The sequence below is a fragment of the Trematomus bernacchii genome, unplaced genomic scaffold, assembly GCF_902827165.1.
Source record: "Trematomus bernacchii unplaced genomic scaffold, fTreBer1.1, whole genome shotgun sequence".
NCBI lineage: Eukaryota > Metazoa > Chordata > Actinopteri > Perciformes > Nototheniidae > Trematomus > Trematomus bernacchii.
Window position 1 is genome coordinate 17,169,085 of NW_022988043.1, and position 25,146 is coordinate 17,194,230.

At 38.3% G+C, this 25,146-nt stretch overlaps 1 protein-coding gene across 1 annotated transcript in view; it reads left to right on the forward strand.

Moving 5' to 3' along the window:
* Positions 1 to 25,146, forward strand: part of adamts3 (ADAM metallopeptidase with thrombospondin type 1 motif, 3) — a 182,437-nt gene that overhangs the window by 132,295 nt on the left and 24,996 nt on the right. Inside the window, exons 11-19 of the mRNA XM_034117646.1 lie at positions 843 to 956; positions 3,383 to 3,528; positions 5,479 to 5,654; positions 8,287 to 8,420; positions 9,743 to 9,866; positions 12,912 to 12,992; positions 19,319 to 19,482; positions 24,007 to 24,163; positions 24,508 to 24,640. Coding sequence (XP_033973537.1) covers positions 843 to 956; positions 3,383 to 3,528; positions 5,479 to 5,654; positions 8,287 to 8,420; positions 9,743 to 9,866; positions 12,912 to 12,992; positions 19,319 to 19,482; positions 24,007 to 24,163; positions 24,508 to 24,640 — 1,229 coding nt within the window. The remainder of the gene's footprint in view (positions 1 to 842; positions 957 to 3,382; positions 3,529 to 5,478; positions 5,655 to 8,286; positions 8,421 to 9,742; positions 9,867 to 12,911; positions 12,993 to 19,318; positions 19,483 to 24,006; positions 24,164 to 24,507; positions 24,641 to 25,146) is intronic.

Consider the following 25,146-nt stretch of genomic DNA (forward strand, 5'->3'; position numbering starts at 1 on the left):
CCTCGCTGCGGGGAAGCAGTGTGTGGACCTGTCAGCGCAACTTACATGATGCCGAATTTAACAAACAAATTTAAATAATTGGTTTAAACGGCATAATAATAAGGACGATCGTCCGTTCTGTGATTCTCCAGAACACACAGATGGCCAGTCCGCCCCTTTGTAGCATATTATTTCTATGAGAGATGAGCAGATCGCCACTGGGCTTTCAACTAAAAACTGCGGCATTTGTACAGCTCCTTATGGGTACTGCAATTTGTGAAGTGCTTTCCTCTGTGGTGAAACGATCAGCACTGCACCACGGAGGAAAGCGGCAGAAAGTCGCCTGGAGTTAAAGAGACCGGGGCTGCGTTGCGTGCATGGCTTCCTTCTGCAGGTAACGGGGAGACGCGCTCTGGCGGCGGTCTCGTTCAGGATCCGAAAATACAATTTAAATGTTTTGCACACTTATTCCAGTTATTCCTAGTGTGCCAGGGGTTGCCGACCCCTGCAGTATGGTATCAAGAAATAATTTTGAGCTAGGAGCTAGAAAACAAAAACAAAAAAAAACCTAGCTCAAAATGCACCAAAAGAGTACAATTTGTCTTGAGCCAAGAACAAAACGTTTTCTTCTTTGACAGATGGATCATGAGGTCCTCCAACCTGATTGTAAAAAAACATAATAAGTCATGATGTTGCAATTTCCTATCATAATCTGCACCAAAAACAGATCACAAATGTAATATACAACCAGTTTAGGATTGCAGCTCTTTTTCCATTCTATGTGCGTCAGATTCATGCCGGTTACACGTAAATGTTCAGCTCACTTGACCTCACACACAATTTTCCTCTTCTCTGCGTTTCAGTTCCGTACATTTGACCCATGTAAACAGCTGTGGTGCAGTCATCCAGACAACCCGTACTTCTGCAAAACCAAGAAGGGTCCGCCTCTCGATGGGACGGAGTGTGCTCCTGGAAAAGTAAGTATGTCTATTATATGCAGTACTACATGGCCACTGGTTTGGAAAACCGAGAAAAAGGTGTCTGGACGTAGAGAAAAGACTAGAATGGCAATCAGAGAACGCACGCCTAATGTCAATGGTGAATTCAAATACTTTTTGAACAGTCCCATCCCAAGGTGAAATGTTGTTTTCCTATCTCCTTTGTATTCATGAGCTTTATGTCATAATGTGGAAACAAGGACACTACTGATAAGATGTGTTAGATTTGATTGCTCAGAGCATTTAAATAAAGCACAGATTGTGCACTGAATTTGACTTTTAACCAATTTACTGATATTTTGCAGAATTTAGTTCCTGTTGGAGTTTGAAAATCGTTAAAATATATGTTTTTTGAAATAATCCAGTGTTTTAGATATACATTTTTACATTTTGTGTTTAAAATGATACAAAAAAACTCTGAAGAACTTTTTTAATTGTATTATATATTCCCCATAGTCTTAAACAAATAACTCAATACCAAAATCACCAAAATAGATCCAGTGGTTATAAATTCTGTGGTAAAATACTGTTTCCTCGGCTGGAAATGGCGGCCATTTTGGAAATTAAAGTGGCTAATGTGTTTTTAAAAGAAATGACCCCAAAGGGATGAATTTTGGTGCTTGTTTCCGCTTTTCCACAAGATTGTTATAGCTATCTGCAGGACTATTTTATTAATAATAATAATAATAATAATAATAATAATAATAATAATAATAATAATAATACATTATACTTGTATAGCTCTTTTCTAGAAACTCAAAGACGCTTTGACAGAGAATACAAATAATAAAAAAGAAAAAACAAAGAAAAATACAAAAAGAGATAAACAAAACAGAAAATAGGGGGGGGGGGTGGTCAGTGGTTGAATGCAGTGTTGAACAGGTGGGTTTTGAGTGATGTTTTGAATGCGGTGAGGGAGGAAGAATCTTTGATGGATTAGATCATGATTACACAATAGCCGCGATCATACAGCAGTTTTTCCAAAAGTAAGTAATAAACAATGCATGTCAGTTGCAAAACCACAGCATCAGCCTAACAATGACATATGATTGTTGAAAACAATGGGCTACCACTCTTTTGGGAACCTTTTTCACCAGATGATGTAACATTGCTGCAGGGTTTCTCTTTCAGTTCTCTCAAACTCACAATTAGCAAGAGGATGCTAACATGCAGCTACAAATGGATTCACAAAACTCACATTACCCAAGACAAAATGTTTCTTTTTTTTTAATTGGGATACATGCTCACGATGCTCAATGAACACATCAGACATGACTTCCACTTCAGCTGGCTCTGCAAACTAACACATTACTTTTGGAAACAAGCCCCTGACAGGATATCCCTGATAACGAGCCGCAGCGTCCCCCTTTCTGACCCTCTGTGTCAGTGACTGCTCGGGGACCTTCCCGTCATCTAGACACCCATCCAAATCCACAGACAACACTAAAAAACAAGAAACACAATAGCCATCGCATAATGGTAGACCTTTTTGTAATACAAATAATTTCACATCAGCACTAAGCAACACACTGGCAGCTTTCATTACCCCATTAAATCAGCCTGTGAACGAATCCCAGCTTAAAACAGACGTATGTCTTTGTGCCAAAAACACTCTAACCCTACACTAGCAGCTATCATCATGTAACACTTATTCCATAATACACAATCCCTATCCTTTTAACATAATGCAATTACTTTCCTGTGATTCAGCACTTTATACTTGTTAATGTAGCAAGTATCTACTATTTATTCTCATTATTATTATTATCTTAATAATGATTGGGGACTTTTTCGTGATTGGTCCTTTTTTAATTTAGTTTTAATTTTCCCCTTTCAATACATTTCACCATTTTTACTTTTAGGGTTATTTATTTTAGTATTATGTAATTGTTGTGACATTCTCATGAATGATTAAATGGATATACAGTCATGCCTAAAGGTAACAGCACTCACAACTTGACACCATATCCCATAACACACCAATCCCCTATCAATTACACAAATGTTGCATATTGTGGTTTGCTTTAGCATTATACTTGTTGATGTAGCAAGTACCTAGTATTTGTTATTATTTGTAACACTACTATTTGTGTTATTGGTCATGTCTTTTTTTCACAAAATGTTATATTTATCTATTGAACTAACCATCATTCATTAAATGGTTATATATGTTGCTCATGCTCTGTAATGAGTGTTTCCTTTATTATTTGTATTGATTTATTTGATAAACACTCATACCTTAACCTATCAGCACCCACCTCATTACCTATTATATATTCCCATGACACATCAATCCTCTAGCAATTACAAAGATGTCACAAAATACATTATTTTGCATCAATTCTGCTCTAAATAGATGTTATTTGAGTCTTTTATGTTTCCCTGTCTCCTGTCATCCTCTGTAGTGGTGCTACAAAGGTCACTGCATGTGGAAGAATCCTAATCAGATCAAGCAAGATGGCGCCTGGGGCTCCTGGAGCAAGTATGGCTCCTGCTCCCGCTCTTGTGGTACTGGAGTTCGCTTCCGGACGCGTCAGTGCACCAGCCCAGCGTGAGTGACAGGCATTATTACAAAATGTTGACCTAAAGGAGGAGGTTGATCCTAGCTGGCAGGTATTGTTGGATAATTGAAGTGGGTAGATGTCCTTTTTTGTAACCTTAAATGTACCCTGCCTACTGAGCTACAGGGAGTATGGGTATTATTCAGGCTATCCTAACCAGAAAAAAGACAGCATTGATTCGTCAAACACCTCAAACTACGCATATTCTCTCTAGTTGATTTTTATGTAAAATGCAAAATGTCAAAGGAAGAGAAATCGGGCCCAATGTTGGTTTTAAAGTCCACATCACATCTAGTAATACTAGTCCCCTGTGTTTTATTCTCACCATGACAGTTTCTTTAACTTGACTCGTGGCTACGATAACCAAGGAGTTTTATGGCGCATTTCCACCACACGGTCGGCCTCGGCCTCGCTCGGTACTGCTAGGCCGCGTTGGGCCTTGTTAGGGCCGGCTCACTTCATGCTGCGCTTCCATTACAGTTTAGGAACTGGGGTAGTTACTATAGTAACGCAGTGTAGGCGGAGCCGTGACGTCATCTTCAATGAGAACCCCAGAAAAACAACACAGCCGTTAGCTGTTAGCACTCAGAGCTCACAGCTCCTCATATCGGCTCAGAAACTAGACAAAAGTTAAACAAGTACAAACCACAGACTGCCTGTGTCATGGCGAATACAGTCGCTGCTTTATTTATGTCTGTATAGGCCGTTGTTGTGAGTGTGGACGGTCGGAGCATATATTGAGTTAGCTTAGCCAATCTCCATCTAGAAAACACGCATTTTAAAAGGTTTTTCGCCTGCCGTCTGTCTGCAAACTTGCCAAAGCATTAATTCATGGTTTTTACTAACCGGTATCAGTATGTTGTTACTTCGGCATCATTTTGAAACGTGTATTACAATTAAATCACGGTCAAATATGTTCATCTTGTTGTAGTTGTAGCCTCCTTGCCAGCGATTCTCTCTCTAGTTTAGCAAACTCAGCCCGACTCAGCCCTGTTTGTTGGCCCCGATAGAACCACGATTTTGTCGGGCCAGAAAAGAGGTGAAAAAGTACCCCCGGGCCGGAACTAGGCCTAGTGGAAGCGCAACCAAAAACGGGCCCGGCACGACACGGCACGCTTAAACCGCGCTCCGCGCCATGGTGGAAATGCCCCATTAGTCTCCTTATATTAAAGGAATCGTTTGACATTTTTGAAAATAGAATTATTGACTTTCTTGCAGAGTGATTAACACTACTGTTACAACTACGTACAGTATGGGCATATAATAAATCACACCTTCATGAAGGAGACCTAAAGCTAGACACTACTCATTAACTCAACGAGAAATTGCTCCTGTTCACTGATCAACCCTTAAGTCTTTAAAGTGTAATGTGCACACTATTCTGTTGTAATTGCTTAACAGCTTTAGAAAGACAAACTTTTATTGTCAGATTTAATTGTTCTTTGTAGGCTTGGCAGTCAATCATTATTAATGACATATACAAATAACACTGGGGTTCAAATAAACAATGTAAGCAACTTCTAGAAAAAGGCAGCAGGTGAAATTGAGCTTGTAATCAAACAGGCGGGAAAACAGGCATGAAGTAAAAACACACACGGGGTGCAAAACCCCATTCAAAATAAAATAGGAAACTCTGACAGAGCATTACAGGTGCAATGTTAAACGTAACGCCAATCTTTTATGCATGTTTTCTCATCACACATTAACCATAAAATGATTTCTATATTGTGTGGGAAACAGTCATTTGACAGGTTGTGTCTATGTATTAATATATCAATACAATATATGGGTGACGTAACATCGTAATATGAGTGTAATGTAGAACAAAGCAATCAATACATTTTTCATAATATCTATATGTGATTGTCCATTTTAGGGTTAAGCAGGATTTGTTGTCACATTGTGGTCTCAAAGTACTGCTTACTATTCCCCCCCTGCAGGCCCTCCAACGGCGGCCAGGACTGCCCAGGAGTGAACTTCGAGTATCAGCTCTGCAACTCTGACGACTGCCCAAAGCACTTCGAGGATTTCAGAGCTCAGCAGTGCCAGCTCCGCAACTCCCACTTTGAATTCCAAAATGCCAAACACCATTGGCTGCCCTACGAACATCCTGACAGTAAGCCAGAAACATTTCAAAAGATAATTTTGTTTTAACGCGAGACTTCTCAAGGTTTTTCTAGGCCAAGAAAGAACAAAGAAAGTCTACAAGGAAAGGGCATCTGCATTCTGACAGCAAGAACTGAAAGAAACATATTGTACATTCGAAACATTTCCCAGCCGTTTAAGGGACATTATCAAACAGACCCTTTTCTGAACTTTTTTAACAGTTTTTTTGTATTTTCTTTCTTCTATTGTTTTACATTTGTTCATCTTCCTATAACTATGCCAGCATGCAGCGTTTAAAGCCATCCACGCTCAAAATCGCCCCTTTTTGTAAAGATGATGGGTGTTTATAGTGCAGATATAAAACGTTCATCTTTTTTTAATTTCTTTATCAGAATTAGCTTTTTCTGGCTTCACTCCATGGAGCAGTTTCCAACCTCCTGCACTTCAATTGTTTTGTGTTCCCCCAGTCAGTCATGTGGAAAAGAAGTAAGAAAACCCTATGAAGGCTGCCAGAATGTAAAGTGGGAGCACGTTGTTCTATGGAAGCTAACGAGCTATCCTGCATAGTTGAGAGTATTTTTACATTTAGACCCAGTTATTACGTTCAATAGAAATAAAAAAAAAATAAATAAAAAAGGCCTTTTGTACAAGATTATATTAATTAGTGTAGAGTGAGGTTATTCTGGCCTTTGCCCTAAGGGTAATTTACTTTAATAATAAAGCATAAATGAATCGGGGATAGTTTTTGAACCATATAGCTAACAGTATATGCATTTCTTTTGTCTACTTTGAAAGGTAAAAAGGTTAGGAATAGGAATCTATTTATATTACCAATCCAGAGAAAATGGAGACGTAATGAAGGAAAAAGGGCTTTTATTTTCTTGTATGTCTAACATTGTTCAATATCACCATTATAGCAAAAATCCAATGGATAAGGATAACACTTGGTGTCTTCTGCTCCTGCTCTTCACTACAACTCAGAATCTAAATTCAATAAAAGTACATAAACACCTGATACAATTTGGAAAAGGGGCCCTATAATGCTTTGGGCTTTTTTTTTCCTGTAGTGTCTTATATAGGTTTGTGTGCAAACCTATATAAAGAGTTTCTTTTAAAAGCACCACCCCAGTGCTTTTAAAAAGACTCAAAGACAGGATATCCTTACAGATACATATTCAAATTCATAAATAAATTATAAATATAAGACCTAAGTCATAAGATACACAAAATGAATTGCACATTAAAAGCAGCTCTGAAGAGGTGAGTTTTGATTAATGTTTTAAAATGAGGACAAATGGTGGAGTTTCTGCAGATGAGTGGTGATGTGGTCATGGGAGCGGGTTTGAGGGGATGGTCAGTTGAGTTCTGAATATACTTTAGTTTAATTAGGTTCGTTTTGTTGGTCTATATTTTTAAGGCGGTTTTGGTGATGTGGTTGATATGGTTTTCAAAAGTCGGGTTGCTGTCGAAAATGACTCCAGGGTTGCGGATGTGTATGGAGGGAGAAAGAATGGAGTCCTCAATGGTGAAGCAGAAGTTATTATTGGTTTTGTTGAGGGATTTGGGACCAATGATGAGCATGCCAAATGTCTTATAGTTGAGTTTGAGGTAGTAGCATTGCATCCAGGATTTTGTTTCAATCAGGCAGTTGGTCAGGGTAGAGAGAGTTTCAGTGGTGATGGATTTACAAAACTCCTATTGTGTTCAAAGGTTGAAAGGGCTTTATTGTCATATCCACAGCTACAGTGTAGATATGCAATGAAAACACTTAAGTCAGAGGCTCCTCCTTCAATGCAACATAAACATATATACGACATAAAACAAAATCAGAGTAGAAATAAAATATTGCAAGAGAATGTTTCAAGACTTATGTTCAATTAATGCAGGAGAAGTAAACTATATGCAAGTAAAATAGATTAAGATAGAAAAAGAAGATTAAATGCTGTACAGTGAAATTAAATATTGCTTATTGTAATAATGGATAAATATATGAGATGCAAACGGATGAATGGTATGAAGTTGTGAAGGCACGGAGCTCAGGAGTTGATTTATTTATAGCGGTTTGTTTTTCTTTTTGTGAAACTCCCATTGTGTTTTAGAAGTTCAGCAACTGAGAGAGCAATGCCTGTGATTAATCATCACAACCTTTGAAGATGTTTTTTTACTCTAGCCAAGTTGGAGCGCATATCTCGCTGTGTAAAGGTTACATACTGTAGAGGAAGTTTTGCATATAATATGCCACTTCGAATTGGCCATTATTGCTCTGAGAGGATGCCTGTCGATGCCTGTCAGAATTGACATGTTGGTGGGTGTAAATTGCAAGATAGATGTAATCTCCGCAGCAAAAGCAGTGGGACATTGTGTCAGTTCTTCGGCAAAATAATAAAGAATGTAGGTCAATCCAGCCAATTGAAAAACAAGCTATTAAACTATCCAACATAAAGAGATGTATATTTAATGAGATTCATTTTTCCCTTTTACCCTTTGAAAGTCTGGATCTAATTGTGCATATTTTATGTTTTTAAGTGTTTAGACATTATGTAAATACAACACATTCATCTTTGAAAGTCTTTCAAAATATCAATCTTTCTCTAAGTTGGATTTTGCTTTCCACAACATTTTTATAATGTGTTTTCCTGTAGCTAACAAGAGATGCCACCTGTACTGCCAGTCAAAGGAGACATCAGACGTGGCCTACATGAAGCTGCTGGTGCATGATGGGACACGATGCTCTTACAAAGACGCCTACAGCATCTGCGTACGGGGAGAATGTGTGGTAAGCATGTGGTTAAACTACATGATGTTGACGTTGTAAAAGTTGTATTTTAAATCTATAAAAATGTAGACAAAGTGTGATGTTGGAAAACCGATCAGTAACAGGTTTAACTTTGCACATGCTGCGTAGAACCAGGAGTCTAAAATCTGACATTTCCCTCCTTACTGAAATTAATCAAAGCAGAATGTCAATGTACACATAAGTACATACGAAGATACAAGTCTTGGTCACGGAAATACGTATGTCACAGCAACAAGAATTTGGCAACTAATAGTCATAAAACCACAAATGCTTACAAATTATTTGCTTGGTAAAACTGTGTTTAATAACACATTTGGAGAAAATTAGATGCACTTTGTAGGAGCAGTGAAACATTTAGAGGGGCCCTATTGTGCTTTTGGGGATTTTCTCTTTCCTGTTGTCTCATATATGTGATGGATGTAAATGGTCTGCAAAGGCTTTAATACCAAGTTCCCCCCAGAGGAACACTGAAGCTTGTAAACAAGTCACAGTAGAGGCACAAAAAAAACAATATGAACCTGAAAAACAAGCATAATAGGGCCCTGCCTTGCCCCTGTGTCTGCCTTGCATCTCATGGAGAAAGAGTTGTGAGTAAGTATACAAATATATTACATTTAGTTAAAGTAACAATACAACCGTGTACACGTACAGGTGTTGCAATACAATTGTATATAAGAAAAGTACGAAATTATATACCAAGAGTGTAAAAAGGAAAAGTCCTCATTATGCATAATAACACTTTTTAAATTATTTTTGTTATTTTATAATTGTAAAATAATTGATGCAATTTGTGTTTCTATCACTTTAAAATTGCTGATGGTAAATGTCCATCTGCTGTTGCCTCAATTACTTTATATATTGCTGGTTAGCTTAATCTTTATTAATGCATCAACATTTATTTTATTATTTTATTTTATTAATAATCAGACCATGCAAAGTTTATAAAGCTATCAGATACATGTGTCGAGGTAAAAGCAAATCTTCCGCAGTAATGTATTTAATTATAAGTACAGTATGAAGTAGCATAATATAGAAATACATAAGTAGTTCTTTAAAATGGTTATTAAGTATAGTACTTGAGTAAATGTTCAAAGTACTTTCCACCAAAAAGAGTATGCTTTGGAATGCTCTGCTGGATCTGTATAACATATGTATTCAAAACACAATCAGATTTACACAACTCCGTCTCCATTTAGCACTGATAATCTCATTACGAAGCCTTGTTGTAAAACCACTTTGTATATTTAACAAGTCCAAAACGAATCTCAACTCATCTGTCTGGTTATGTTCGTGGTCTGCAGAATGTCGGCTGCGACAGAGAGATTGGCTCCACCAAAGTTGAAGACAAATGTGGTGTTTGTGGTGGGGACAACTCCCACTGCCGCACCGTGAAAGGATCCTTCACCCGAACACCAAAGAAACCTGGTAAGAAAACATGAAACCAGTACACATGCCTGTGAGTGGAGTGCAGCTTTGTCCATGCTGCACTTTAGTAATCTTTTTTCAGTGGCACTCTTGTTTTACTCCTTTTAACATGTGAAACCTAATCCCAGTATGATTTCTGAAAAAGTCTCAAAATCAATGTTTTTTTCAACATGTGAAATAAGATCTGTGGTTAACACAAGCTTAGGAGATTTCCACTTTTTGTTCTAAGACATAAAATCCTTAAGTAAATACCACACTGGTGAGTGTTCAAATCTTCCATGTCTTTTAAAAATGGCGTTTGCAAAAAAGTGGCTGATTGAGTACTAAAGTACTAAATACTAAACGTCATCACACCAAACATTAGCCGGCTTTAGCTTAGCGGTAGTGATGCACAGCCATGGAATCGTGATGTTGTTTGTTTCAAGCCAAACATTAGCTTTTTACTACTGCCGATTGCATTTACGCTATACACCATAAAGGTGTTGAAATGCGCGGACTATCCTGCTGAACAAAATGTGTAAGTATTATAAACGTGTGTTTGCCATAGATCTTGCTTCCTGCAATACTCCAAAAACAAAAGGAAAAAGACCATTCCTTTTTGTCAAATGAGCCCTTGTGGCGCTAACTTCCGGGTCGGCCTACACAAATATGTAATCACTGCACGACACTATGGCGTCCACACTCTACAGATCGCTATGTCATTTATCTTTGTTAATGTGCAGAATATTGCATTCAAAGCTAATAAATAAATCTACAGGGAGCGGGAAAAGCCACAGTATCTGTCAGCTGTCACATTTGTTTTTGTTTTGGATTAAGAACCTTATTAATTAGCAGAAAAATAATTATGCCCCTTTTTATTCATTTCACATATTAGTTTCTCTTCTTATTATTGAGTTTGTTAGTTCAGACAGTGTGCCTTCTCTTCGTACAAACTTCTTCAATTGAGGCTGCTTCCTTTAGGTTATCTCCCCTCTGCAGCCATACAGGGCGCGCACACACACACACACACACACACACACACACACACACACACACACACACACACACACACACACACACACACACACACACACACACACACTCACACATGGGTGTTTTGTCTGTAACAAAACTTACTTTGCGTTGTTAAGCTGAATGAGTGTGAGTAAGTGATTCATTTTCTTTGTGAAAAATGTGTTTTCACATTAACCTCCAGCATGAGAAAATAACAAACGACACGTGCATTTAATTTAACGTTTTCATGATGCCTTCTAGTAACCACCTCTGATGCCAGCCTCATCTGTCATCACTATATTACCATTACACCATTATCCATGTGACGTGATGTCATAAAGTCAATCAAATGAAAATTGACGTTGTGAGGGATTTGACGTGACGGCTTCATTATTAAACCGTTTCAGAATTGTTGAAACTGTTATCAATCCATTTCATAATTTGTTTCTTCACATCACTCTCTCTTTTAACCCCTCACCTTTTTTAACAGGGAAACACTTAAGCAAGAGAGCCCAAAAAGAAAGCCCTTTGTTGGAAAACACAATATGCAAGTATCCAGTGTTACTGAATACTCCATTACTGCTGTCCTATAGCATTTACTGTGCAGCTTGTAGAGCAGATGGATGCCTAACACTGTAGTGACTTAGAGACAAGAGTGATGTAATCTGCTGTTTCTTCTGTTCCTTGTTACTAATCAAGCGTCTGTTTAGGTCTGACTGTGGGAACTGTGACAGGTTCATTATCCAGAGATGTTGTTTTTGTATGTATTATCACTTAATGTAAATTGCTTCAACAGCCTAACAAACTAACTTTAGAGGTCTTTGTGCAGACAAAAAAAGTCATCAAACAAACTGACAGACTTTTGGAGGTAATCTGGGATGTTGTTGGCTATTTAAACGTTGATTGATTGAGCCTCAACTGGCATGCTGATGCTCCATTCAACCCCTCACATCCAAAGTGGTCTTTTTTAGAAAGCTCGCTTGTGTGCAGTTTTTCCAATCAGTCCACAAAAAGCCATGTGATCAAATTGTTATTTCTATTGAGTGGCTTGAGGTTTCTGAAATTGGCTGCTATTACAAAATGTTCTCTCAGCGAAGAGGGCATCTTTTGCCATTTTCCGAAAGGTACATTGCCATTTATTTTCTCAAACACACAGCAGAGTGAGCAGCTTCCCCTGGTCTGCCACCTGTTGTGACCCCGTGTGAACACTGCGACAGTGTGCCAGCGCATTCATAATCATCATCGTCTGCGTCAGGAGGCGTCCATTGTCAAATCCAAGGGCGAGTAATTACAGCACGGCAATTCAGTCCTGGTGATTGTCAAGTGTTAGTCTGCCAGGGAAAAAAAATAGGTTGCCGCCTCATCCGATGTGAAATGCTCTGCTCCCTGCTATGCTAATTAAATGTGCCTCCACTGTAGGTGATGTTGCAGAGAAATGATCAAATTGGATACGGGAGGAAACACTGCGAGACTCACTAACTGATTCATTTCATTTTGAAGGGAAGACCAGAGGAGCCTTCTCTTTGCCCAAAGGAGCCCGAAATGTGTATTTAAATGAGACGGAAGACTCTAGAAATGTACTCGGTGAGTCATGGTAGGTTTGCAGGCGGTGGACATCCCTGACAGAAGGCCACTTTGCTGCCCTGTAGTCCGAAAATACCCTGTTCTTCACGCTTTATTGAAACATGGCTTGAGGCATTCCCATCCTGTCTGCGTATATTCAAAATAAAGGAATGGAGAGTTTTTTTAAGGGATATCTTGAGTTATGTAATAGTAACAAAATAATATGTTGACATTGCTAAGAGTCCTTTGATGACGCAAAAGATAGATGTGAATGAACAGCCTGTTTCAATAAAAACAAATACCTGTAGGCTTCTATTGAAGGAGACATTTTACCATTTTCTTCTCTGTCGAGCAACACTTCTGAAACATGCGTGATGTCCACCACTGCAAACAAATATTTTCTCTGTATCTGCTTAACTTACCTGTGTGTGTCTTTTCTTTCCTAACCCTCCCTCATCTGCTTCTGCTGCCGCTACAAACTTGGCAAAGGTTACCTTAAGATGTTTCTCATTCCTCCTGGAGCTAGACATGTGATGATCCAAGAACATGAGGCCTCCCCTCAAATTCTTGGTAAGTGTGCCTTCCTAACACCAACACATGTACTGTATGAAATCAGAGAGGACATGTCAACATCCTCTTCTTGTTTTCCAGGAAGACTAATGGGAACACATAATGTAGAATAATAGATGTGAGGCTTTGCATAATTTATTCCATGTCACCTCTCAGGCAGAGAGAATCAGTCTTCGTATTGCTCATTCATAATTTATTATATATTATAGAGAGATCAATAGATAAGTGGGTTCTCTCACTGCCAGAAGAATGGCACTGCAGTTTTGTTTAAGCATTACTATTTTCTCTACTATGTTAAGGGGAATTCACATTTATAATCTAGTACATTCGCTTTGTTCATGACCACGCCAATAGAAACATGGCATTAGTCAGAGTGGAATATCTTAATATTCATATTAAAGCTGCAGGATTGTGCCTGGGATCTTTTGAACAGACTCAGAGGAGAGGAACTGTGATCTATGTGTTTTGTAGAAACGGCTATGTTAAATGCATTATTTTGACCTCTGTTCATGTTGAAGTTATAAACCCTGCAGTGTCTAAAGGAGTTATACTGTAACTGAACTTTGAGAGCAGAGGAGGAATAAGGCCACAGCTTTATTATCGAGCCACAAAGTCCAGGGTGGATACACGTTTCAACAAAACTATAGATGAGAGCAGCCAATCCGGTTACTTTCCCTCTACTGTAAGTCATCGCCCCTTTTTCAGTGAAAACATTTGCTGTCATTTGACTGGCAGAAAATACCAATTCTGAAGAGTTCGCCAATTACATTAAAACATTACGAATACCGTCCAAAGTCTAATCTGCAAAGAGCCCAATTACAATGGTCAAAAAGACAACTTTACATAATGTCTTTGGAGATGATCACCATAGGTTTATAGTTTAATATAAATCAATAGGGGATTGATGTCCGGTCAGTGCCAGTGGACAGCTAATCAGTGTTATGTATATTTACTACTTTGACTTTTAACATTACAACTGATGTAATGTTCTGACTCTGACAATTGACTTTAAACTCATTGGCATCATAGTTCAGCCGTGATGAAGTGTATGCCACAGGCGTACATATATTGACTGACCGTGTCCCATTGATTGTGCTTTTCCTTCTCTCCGTGGAGGACTGCAGGCACTGATATATATTTTTCACAGCAGCTTTTAGGCATGATATTGCTGACCGTTGTTTTTACTGGAAAGTGGGTGTGGCCGCCATTTCGCCAGGCAGTGACGGAGCGCTGCTCTCATCCATACTCTTGATTTGGACCGGCTCAAGTGACCAACAGAGACAGACGATAGCATTGAAGGGCTATTTTTCTGTAGCCTTGTTAACTTGTCAAATTGAAGCGGAAACAAAGGTCAAACTAAAAAAGGTGAAAAAGACAACTGTTCTTGTAAAAGAACGCTGTCAAGTGCAGCTCAGAGATAATGATACCAAAACTAAAACTAGAGACTCAAGAAAAACCTACTGCTCCAAAATAATACATTATATCTAGGATGAATTGTCATAAAAACATATCTCCCAATGAAGATTTTGAAAACCACATGTAATGATACCCTGAAAAAATAATCCTTTACAACAATTGATGCAGGGAAAATATAAATGAACATTATTTTTTTTCTAATAATAAAATCAGCCTGAATGTATTTATCATACCATTTTTCTATTGAAATGTTTTATACTGTTGTTAAGTCAATAGCCAGTGTGATGGAACAGATAACATTGTAATAGCTCGTACAACCAGTAAGGGTCATCAAACACGCTAGCAAATTAGATTGCTAGCCGTAGTGATAGTTTAGCTATCTGAGCCACAGGAGGCTCAGTGGATTAGTGCGCTGACACTGGTTCAATTCCACCTGGACCCCCACAGCAGTCAGCATGTTGCATTGTCCCTGGGCAAGACACTTTATCCGAAATTGTTCCTGTGGGGACTGTCCACCGAATTGAGCGTATGTAAGTCGCTTTGGGTATAAGGGTCTAATAAGTAAAACATGTATTTAGCTGCTCTTTACCTATCATCAAAAGAGCAGCTAAACTAAGTAGTTATTATTTATATCTTATCATAGTCACCATTTCAACTTAAACAACATTATTGTCCTAACCCTAATTAAGTAGTTGTTGTAGGTAAACCTTACCTGACCAAACCACTGTCTTCTGAATCAAAGTATCAATCGTTGAGGGTAGGTACAAGTGTTGATGCTGGTAAGATATTGTGATAGCTCTGGTTGAAAAATACCCTATACAGTAGTTACCGTTGAGTAGAATAAACTTTAGTTACATTCCTCCACAGGGAATTCTGTCTTATCTCCCAAGAATCGTGACACCTAATAATGGCCGTTCAACTTTCGGTGACTTTCAAAGCTCGACTGTCATGCTGCCTAGTGACAGTTGCTAAGCTATGATTGGAAGATCGTGTCCCTGCAGAGGACAAAAAACTGTGAATCGTGTCCTTTATAAAAGGAGCTTGTCACATTAGTCATTCTTCGAAGGGAGAAATGTTTCCCCTCGCTGAGTTTAAATGTCATTCAAGTCAAGCCAGTCTTATTTATATAGCCAACGTATCAGACATTTGCTTCAGCGGACTTAAAGAAAAGTGAGCCTTGTCTCAGTAGAAAATAGCCAAACAGTCACTTTTTGTTCTGCATGCATTGAAGTGATATTGAGTTGAGTTTGTCCGTCTCCAGCCATCAAGTTCATCTTTTTTTATTTCCTGCTTTGGTATTACTATCTGATATAAAGACGTTAGAGGAGCCAGTGTTCACTATGTCTGCTGAACCAACACCAAGATATATTGACAGTCACCTTCTATTTCTTAAAACTCTGAGTTCAGTATGAGGCGTCTCAAAGCCGTAGTCAAGGTCTTGGCCCCCCCTGATAAGGATGAAAATGAATGAGTCAGTAGCTTAGAGTAATTGGTCATGCCCGTAATGTTCCTCGCGTGTGTCAGTGGGTTCCTTGAAAAGCTTTGACAGGCAGAGCTATCTTTGCCAGCTTAATGACCAATCAGATCAGATCACTGACAATCAAGCAAGTATTGTTAGGATGGCCTGGTACTGGAAAGACACTGATTGTTGTTTCTATATAATGAGAAGGATGGTTTTAAGACAGTCACAACTTTTTAGTTTTATTTGTAAATAGTGTGCAAATCCTTAAATCCCAAATCCCCCCCCCCCCCTGCCTGAAACACCTTGATTGTAGTCCTTTGTTTACTTCCGTAACAAAGTGACATCATTACCTAACACTTGCGCTTCCATTGGCTAGCGCTACTAGCGCTCCAACATATTGAACGGGATAAGCTAAGGGGAGGGACATCTCTAAGCGGTTGACCAATCACAAGCTGGCCAGCTTTCCAATCAGAGCAGACTTGGCTCTGGGCTCTCTAAAAACTAAAGCAGTTTTTGAACATTGCATATAAACATGTGACGGTAGATGCACAAAATACAATTATTAATTGTATACATTTGCATAATAGGGCCTCTTTAAGCAACTGAGAGGAAGCAAACTACTTTCAAAAACTGCTCAGCTGTTACAACTGAAACGCTGTTGCTAATTTGTGTTTTTCAAATACGCATAGAAGCTTAAATTCTGTACAAACCAAGTTTGAACCTCATCCTTTAAGTAGCAATGAGGACAACTTTCCCCTTGTAGTTCCAAGTGGTATTAGTGTTGGTGCTGCCATCTCCTCGGATCATTCTACTTAGCGACTTATTCAGACGATTAGTGAGAAAGCTAGTAATATATACAGATACATTATTTACTAATTCATTCCCAATGCTGTTCGAAGTAATCCATATTTTGCTGCTACCAACACAACCACTGCTAGGCATACAAATTGCTTAGTGAAAGTGTGGCAAATAGGTAATTACATTGTGCCAGAAACATTTACTTCAAAGTAATAACTTAAAAACTAAATTGGGTCTATTTCCGCTTTAAATTGCAATCTAGTGTTAATAGAAGCTTTTAAACCCCACCTTATTTAGTTCTATTAAAAAAACCTCCAGCCTCATTCACTCCAATAGTGGTGTCAAGAGGTTGATGTGTATTGGATTGCAGTATAATAGCAATAGTTATCTCATTAGTGAATTCATGAGCCTCAGCTACAGCATGTCTGAGAGAGAATACAGGTCTCTGAGGTAGATTTTAACTTTTTGACTGGTGGTATTCTTCCAACCATTAATTAGTCAATTTCTAATTACAATTACAATTTCCATCTTCTGACTGTAACCAAAACACTTGTATGTTAAAGAGTCCCTATTATGCTTTTTGGGTTTTCCCTTTTCCTGTAGTGTGTTATATAGGATGTTGTGCATGTAAGTGGTCTAAAAAAGCTATAATACCAAAGTTCCCTCCAGAGGGAGTTTGTCTCCCACACGGATTTTGTGGACCCAAAGGATGCCATCAGTCGTATGAGATTTTGGGCCATTCTAAACACTTTTAATATTCTACTTTTTTTAGGTTTTCATAGAGTCTAGAGTAACTATTAAGTAAGCAGTACGTTGATATGCAATTTTGTTGCCCAATAACAACATGATTCACTTCCTACATTGTTACCATCACTTCATCAGCTGCTGTAAGGCCCACAGATTTGGAACCCCTCCACTTAACACACAAACTCCCTTAATCTATAATCCTTAAAAAGTATAACAATAACAGTTCACACACTTTCTGGCGCTAGCTTTAATGGCCTTTGATGGAGCATTCTCCTTTGTTATCATGAAGCTGAAAGGCCCAGAGAGCGGTCAGCTGCTCCTGTAGAAGCAATATTGGCTGTGTGCTTCAGGAGAGAGCTGGACTGTGCCAGAGGAAATGGCCTCTGTCATCACAAAGCAGAGTCGTCTGTTAAATGGGTCGTGGTGGTAAGAAAGTATTACCGGTACTATCATTCTAGAGGGGGATCTGGATCAGGGGATGAGGGGGAATGGGAATCTAGTGGCAGCAGGGAAGAAAGGGGCGTGGTGTGAGGTTGGAGGATGGCAGGTAGGAAGGAGACAAGCAGGAACAAAGGCAGGCGAGTGAGGATCCTTGGAAACACACCCACAGGTCATTCACAGCAAATACAAAGATAATGAAAGGGATCAAAGGAGGAATTAAGGTACAGTAATAAAAAGAGTGACAATGACTGCATAGGTAGGAGGTCAGGGCGGGGGTTAACTACCACGTATGTGACATGCGTAAAGCAGTAACTACATCAGTACAGTAACAAACACGTAAGTCCCCCTGCAGTACACCCTGAATAGGCCCCTTTCTTTCAGCACAGTGAAGGCATACTTTTCATTATTTCATATGGAGGATACTCAACATGTCAAACTTACAAAAGAAAACTCGACACAGATTATTGAGTAAATTGTGTTATGTACATTTTTTAAATGTACCAATTCAAATGTGTCAAACAAGGCTGATTGAGGGAGCTGTCCAGGGCACTGCTTCATATTTGATTCTTCCTCATCACTCACCATTAACGTTCTTGTAAAGAGCACTTAACTCATTTTGTTACACAGCCGTAGGCGGTAGCAACTCAGGGTGAAATATATTGCGCAAGGTTACATAGACATTATTGACTGCAACGGCTGGGATCGAACCCGCAATCCTCTTGTTGAAAGACGACCGCACTCCCTCGCAGATACAGTCACCCTAAAGTTGACTTTCTATATATAATTAGGAAATCCAATGTTTTGTCCCCATACATCGACTGTGAACTCCGTGAGATGTGGTTGCTGGAGCAGAATAGAAGAAAAAAGTGACAAAATGAAATGTGTTTATTAAGATTTCATCTAGGGTGAACATCTAACTCTTAATGAAATATTTAGCTGCAGCATTACAATTATTCCTTTTCTGTAGTTTCTCTATCGCATCCATCTTTCCTGTCACTGTCATTCACTTTGAAATGACATGTGCTGATGGATCAATTTGAAGATATTTCTTACTTGCTTTATTTCAAGAACTAGTGGCTTCTTATTTCCTGCTGTCAACTCTGCATTTATGTGAAAGTTGAAGAGAAGTTGAAGCATTGTTGTTGTTTTATTCACTCGATGGACTAATCTGTTATAATCTGCACTGGAGCAGGAGGGAAGGATCTTTAGCAGACACAATTCGGGTTGTTTTGACATCTTTTAATTGCAACTGATTTACATCAGATATATTTAAAGCAGTTAGGTAACATGCCAATCCTCATTTCAGCCTCAGGTCGTAGAAGTTGTATTATATAAGAAGTTCAGGCGCTTGTTCTCCATAAATGTACTGCATGAATAACCCATTATAACTTTCAGCCATAATCATTCCAAGCAAGTGCCAGGTTTCTTTGTCACTGGGTCATAACCAAACGAATGATTGCAGCAATCAAGAACCAGGCAACGGGGCATTACATCCTCAACGGGAAAGGAGAGGAAGTAAAGTCCAGAAGCTTCATTGACTTGGGCGTGGAGTGGCACTACATCATTGAGGACGAGGTGGAGACTCTGCACACTGACGGACCTCTTCACGACCCTGTGGTGGTTCTGGTAATTACAACTCCTTCTCTATTACTGCTTGTACTTCCATTTTCTAAGATCCTCTTTGCTTGAAAATGAGCCCTGTGAAAGAGAGGAGACTTTCAAGAATCTTGAAAGAAGAATATTGAAATTATTCAGCTTGATGATTTTTTTCTTGCTTACAACTATTTCCTAGTGTTTGAGTTGACACCATTCGAAGCCTTATTTTGGTCAAACCAAGAGTCTTAGTCCAAAAAAACCCTCATATTCCAATCATTAAACAGAGAAAACTTAATTCTCAGCAGCTGAAACCCTGAATGCCCATTTTGAATAAAATGTTGAATTAATGGACTTTTAAAATACTTGCTGTAAAAGTGCTGTTGGTTGACTAAATGAGTTGGTTAAGCAACATTGTTTTTCTATATTAAGTTGCTCCACTCTTTCAACAGCCAAGGTTAAGCAGGATTAAAATGTAATAGCATTTGCATAATTGGAGCAGTAAGTCACTTTTGGCTCAGTACATGAAAAGTGTTGCAGCATTTGAAGAAACAGAAAACAAACGTTCTTTATGCCTTTAATTCTTACCCTATCGTTGTTATCGAAGGTACTCTTTGTTTAACGAACATGTCAGGTCTGAATAAGGATATTACACAATACACATCTAAAGGATAATGAGCACTTTAACAAATAGATCAAACTAATAATAATAATAATCATGCTTTATTTGTGTACCATTTCTCGTACAGCTCAAAGTGCTTTAACTACATGGCACACATCACAAATTAAAACAGAAAGAAACTCACTGTAGGCAGCGTAAAAACACAACCCAAAAACAAAGCATAACCTTCTCAGTAAAACAAAGGAGGACATTAGACAAAATGAATAAATACAAAGAAATATAAAAACTATAAAATAAATAACTAAATAAAACATTATAAAAAAAACTATTATAAGAATAATTAAAGGACCAATCAAAAGGGGGGTATTGCTAATAAAAAGCTAAAATAAAAATATATGTTTCAGCTGTCCACTGAATTTGACCGTGTAAGTGCGTACATAAAGCTGCTTCGCCCATTTTATTTTGGGTGACTTTAGGAAATGTTCAAAAGCAGCTGAGGAGACCTTAGGGCTCGACCAGGGACATAAGGAAACAGAGAATGATATAAGTGATATATGAGGGTGCCAAACCATTAAGAACTTAGTAAAAGAATTATAAAATAATTTCTGGAAGCCATTGCAATATGATGATGCAAGGAGTGTCTTGACAGACTTCAAAGGTTTCAAGTGTTCTGTCTGTTTCGCTCCAGAAGAAATGAATTGATATGTAGCTGACAAAAGGAGCTTTGATGGGATTAGAAATGTGTTTTTGTCTTGTTTCTGTTTAGTGATCTCTCATTTCTATTCCTCAGGGCTTTAGGTGCCATTATTGATTAACGTCTTTATTATAGTTTACATTTGATTAGAGATGTGTAGTGCTCACACACACTCACCCTCGTAATCTCACCTTGTGTTTCCTTCTCATTACACATTATTGTTTTTTCCCCCAGGGATACCGACTCTACTTTCCTACGACTCACATGTAGCAGGATTAAATAAATTACCTTTTATGTGCGCTCCATATTATAACACATGATTACAAACAATGATTGCAGACATATGTATTGGAACACTGAGGAGAACAGGCCATTTTACAGAAGTTAATTTACAGTTTTCTCACTAACAGCATATTTTTCTTAGAAGCAATCTTAGAAAGGAGGGTAAATCATTCAGATAATTATTCATATTTAATTTGGCAGTAAGTGGAGTATATAAATACATTGTTGCAGGTCAAAACAGATCAGTTTCACAAATTGGATGCAACGTTATATTCATGTGTAATGCATTCATGATTCCTCATTCATAAATGATGAAGCACAGCATTGGTATTTAGTGAGTCGTCCCAACTGGTAATGTCCCATTACACACAAGCAATTAAATGTCTGCTTTCACAGATAATGACAAGCCATTAAATGCTTAGGAAAAATGTAGCTTTTGTGTTTTTTCTAGTGAGTGATGTAACTCAGAGTAAATAGTTTTATGTGAAATTAATCTGCTGCAAACTCCATATAAATGCTATCAAAAAGATCTACTTTATGATTATATCAACACAGAGGCACAGCCTTTGAACAGCCCAGATTCCCTTTCCTGCTAAATTCTCCCTCCTTATCTCATACATCTGTTATTATCCTATCAATATTTACTAAATGTATGTCTAGTTTCAAAGTCTTGTAATGACGGCTGTTTTATAGACCGTGCAACTGATGTGTTTTTAATTTGTAGGGTGAAAATGATGGAATAGATAGATAGATAGATAGATAGATAGATTATTTTGTTATAGAAACAGTTTGTTCAACATTAAATATTTGAGTTATTCACTTTAAACAGGACATATGCTCATTTTCAGGTTCATATTTGTATTTTGTTCCCCTACTGTGACATGTTTACATGCTTTAATGTTCAAACTTTAATGTTTATTTTTCTCATACTGCCTGGGATTTTAGCCTTTGCAGACCATTTACATGCACACAAATCTATATAACACACTACAGGAAAGGGAAAACCCCATAAAGGTAAATATTTATTTTGTTGAGTGGACTGGTGGAAATCATCTGCTTCTGAATGTGGCCAAGACCAGAGAGATGGTCATTGATTTCAGGAGGAAGAGGACATCTCCTCCTCTGCCCCTGTGAATTCTAGGAGAGGATGTGGCAGTTGTGGAGGTCTACAAGTACCTGGGAGTGCACTTAGACAATGGGCTGAACTGGAGGATCAACACTGACGCTGTGTACAAGAAGGGGATGAGCCGACTCTATTTTCTGAGGAAGCTGAGATCCTTCAACGTATGCAGTAAGATGCTGGAGATCTTCTATCAGTCTGTGGTGGCTAGTGCACTCTTCTTTGCTGCGGTCTGCTGGGGGGGCAGCATCAGAGACGGTGACACCAGCAGGATCAATAAACTGATCAGGAAAGCTGGGTCAGTCATCGGCCTCAAGCTGGACCCCTTTGAAGCTGTGGTGGAGAGGAGGACACTGAACAGGCTGTTGTCCATCATGGATAACCTAACCCATCCTCTCCACCTGCAGCTGGACAGTCAACGGAGCTCCTTCTCCAACAGACTGCTGCAGCTCCCCTGTCACAAGGACAGATACTGGAAAACATTCCTGCCCACTGCAATAACACTGTACAACAAATCACCTCTGGCTGGAAGAGAACTCTCTGCTCCATAGCTTCTCTTGGAATAAAACCACCTTGTACATTTTACTCTATAATCTGTTCAATATTTATACTCCATATTCCATAATGTCATATATTTTGAATATATATATATAATATCTGCATGTATATTTTCTATTTCAACATGTATATTTTATATTTTATTTTATTTTATTTTTCTTTCTATTCTTGTATATTTTGTAGTTTTGTTTTATTGTAAAATGCCTTTTATGCTGCTGTAACAACAACAATTTCCCAATGTGGGATCAATAAAGTACGATCTATCTATCTATCTATCTATCTATCTATCTATCTATCTATCTATCTATCTAAAGCATAATAGGGCCTCTTTTAGGAAAAGACACAGGAGAAGGAGTTACACATTGATGTTTCGGTTGGTAAAAATGAAAAAACATTGAATATGCAATTTGTATCATGAGCCCACATGTGCCAAGAACAAAGGGGTCATGGTTGGAACTCTACCACCTAATCCTTAAAATCTTAATTTACAATCTTGTGGTATAGAAAAAGAAATACGAACAAACAGTGACGCAAGAATACACAAAGTTACGATCAAAGAACTGAAAATCTGAGAGCGGGTTCAAATAACACTGCTATCTTATGATCTTCATTATGTAGTTTATTGGCCATATCGCAACTCTAATAACAACAATTATCATCCCTTTGTCATTCATTTTGTCTTAAAAAAAGAAAGGGAATGACTAAATGTGGTATCATCTGAACTGTGAGTCTGCTCGGTTATTTTCCATGCTCACTTTGATCTCACATCCTGGCAAAAGCTCACAAAGTTCACCATGAATTATTGGATTATTCGATATAAAAAGTATGTCTGTCCAGCATACATTGAAGGTTTTGTTATTGAAGTAAGTTTTAAAGGAGGTTCTTTGCCTCTATACTCGTGCAGGGTATATCATACTGCCAAAAGTTTCCATTTGGAAATGAACTCCCTTGTGTTCCAGTCTCCAGAAACTCTGTAAAACACATCGGATCCAGAGAAAAACAGATCAGAGAGAATATGTTTCCGTAGTGGATGCCCTAGTGGCTTCAGTCTTATCTCAAGCACAGACTCCCCTATTGTCCGATAATTCCAGTCTTCAACCGATTACACCTTGTGTTTACGAAATTATGGAAACGGCTTCTTCAATTACTCTCGTTTCCTGAAATCCAATCAAATAATTTGCACACATTTACACTTAGAGTAGTTTCATGCAAATACGCTGCAGCACGATGCTCCCTTGGTCATGTGTTTTGTTTGATTTTCGTTCTTTCCATTGTTTGCAGATTATACCCAAAGATAATGAAACACGGTCTACTTTAATGTACAAGTACATCATCCATGAAGATTCGGTGCCCATCAACAACAACAACGTGATCCAGGAGGAGACGTTTGAGTGGGCTCTGAAGAGCTGGTCTCCGTGTTCCAAGCCTTGTGCCGGAGGTAAAGGAAAAATTACCACCAAATTAAAAAGGACCTGAGAGGAATAAATTGGTTCCTTCTTTTATAAATGTGATTATCTGATGAATGGGCTCACTGCTCTTGCTGTAATTAGGCAGCATTTGATTGTGTCATTTATGTTCTCTACTTTGGTTCCTATTCTCTTAAGCTGAAGCTATTTAACATGTTTTTTTTTTCATATTACTTTTTGTTTTTATTAAAGGAGCTTCTTTGGTGGTGGTTTGTTGTTTAAAGTTCCGGTTAATAACTAAATGAAATACCTTTTTCCATGGACAAACAGAACGCTTTCCTACTAAAAAACAAAATGGTCCTCACTTCTTTCACAGGGTTTCAGTACACCAAGTATGGATGTCGAAAGAAAGGAGACACCAAAATGGTCCATCGGGGGTACTGCGACGCCAGCAAGAAGCCGAAACCGATCCGCAGAATGTGTAATCTTCAGGACTGCACCCAGCCTCAGTGAGTACCGCTGCCTCTGCTTCCCTCATAGGAAAAGATACTGAGGCATTTGGGAAATTGCTGATTAGATTCAAAGTGGGACTTAGCTGTAGTCTATTAAGATAACAATGTTCAAGTAGCTTCTGTCAGCATGAGTTGAATTTGAACAAGCCTCTAAAACTATAATGTGTAGTGTGGGAATGGAGAGAACATATCTCTTTGGTTTTTTCAAGATGAACGATGTTTCATTTGTGATTTAACTTCCATGTTTTGGGTTTTATTTTCAGCTTGTCAAAGCACTTTGCTCAATTTTTTGTCCTGGATTTCTTTGCTCTTTATAGATCTATTAATGTAGGTGACACCTAAATAGTTAAGTAGTATACAGTTAAATCATCTATCCTCAATAAGGTAAGAATGTGTGTTTTGGCTCAAACAAATTACTACATTATATAGATGAGAACTTATATGAAAATGACTGTAAAGGAGGAGCAAAGGAGAAACACTTTGACAAGTTGAATGCAGGGCCT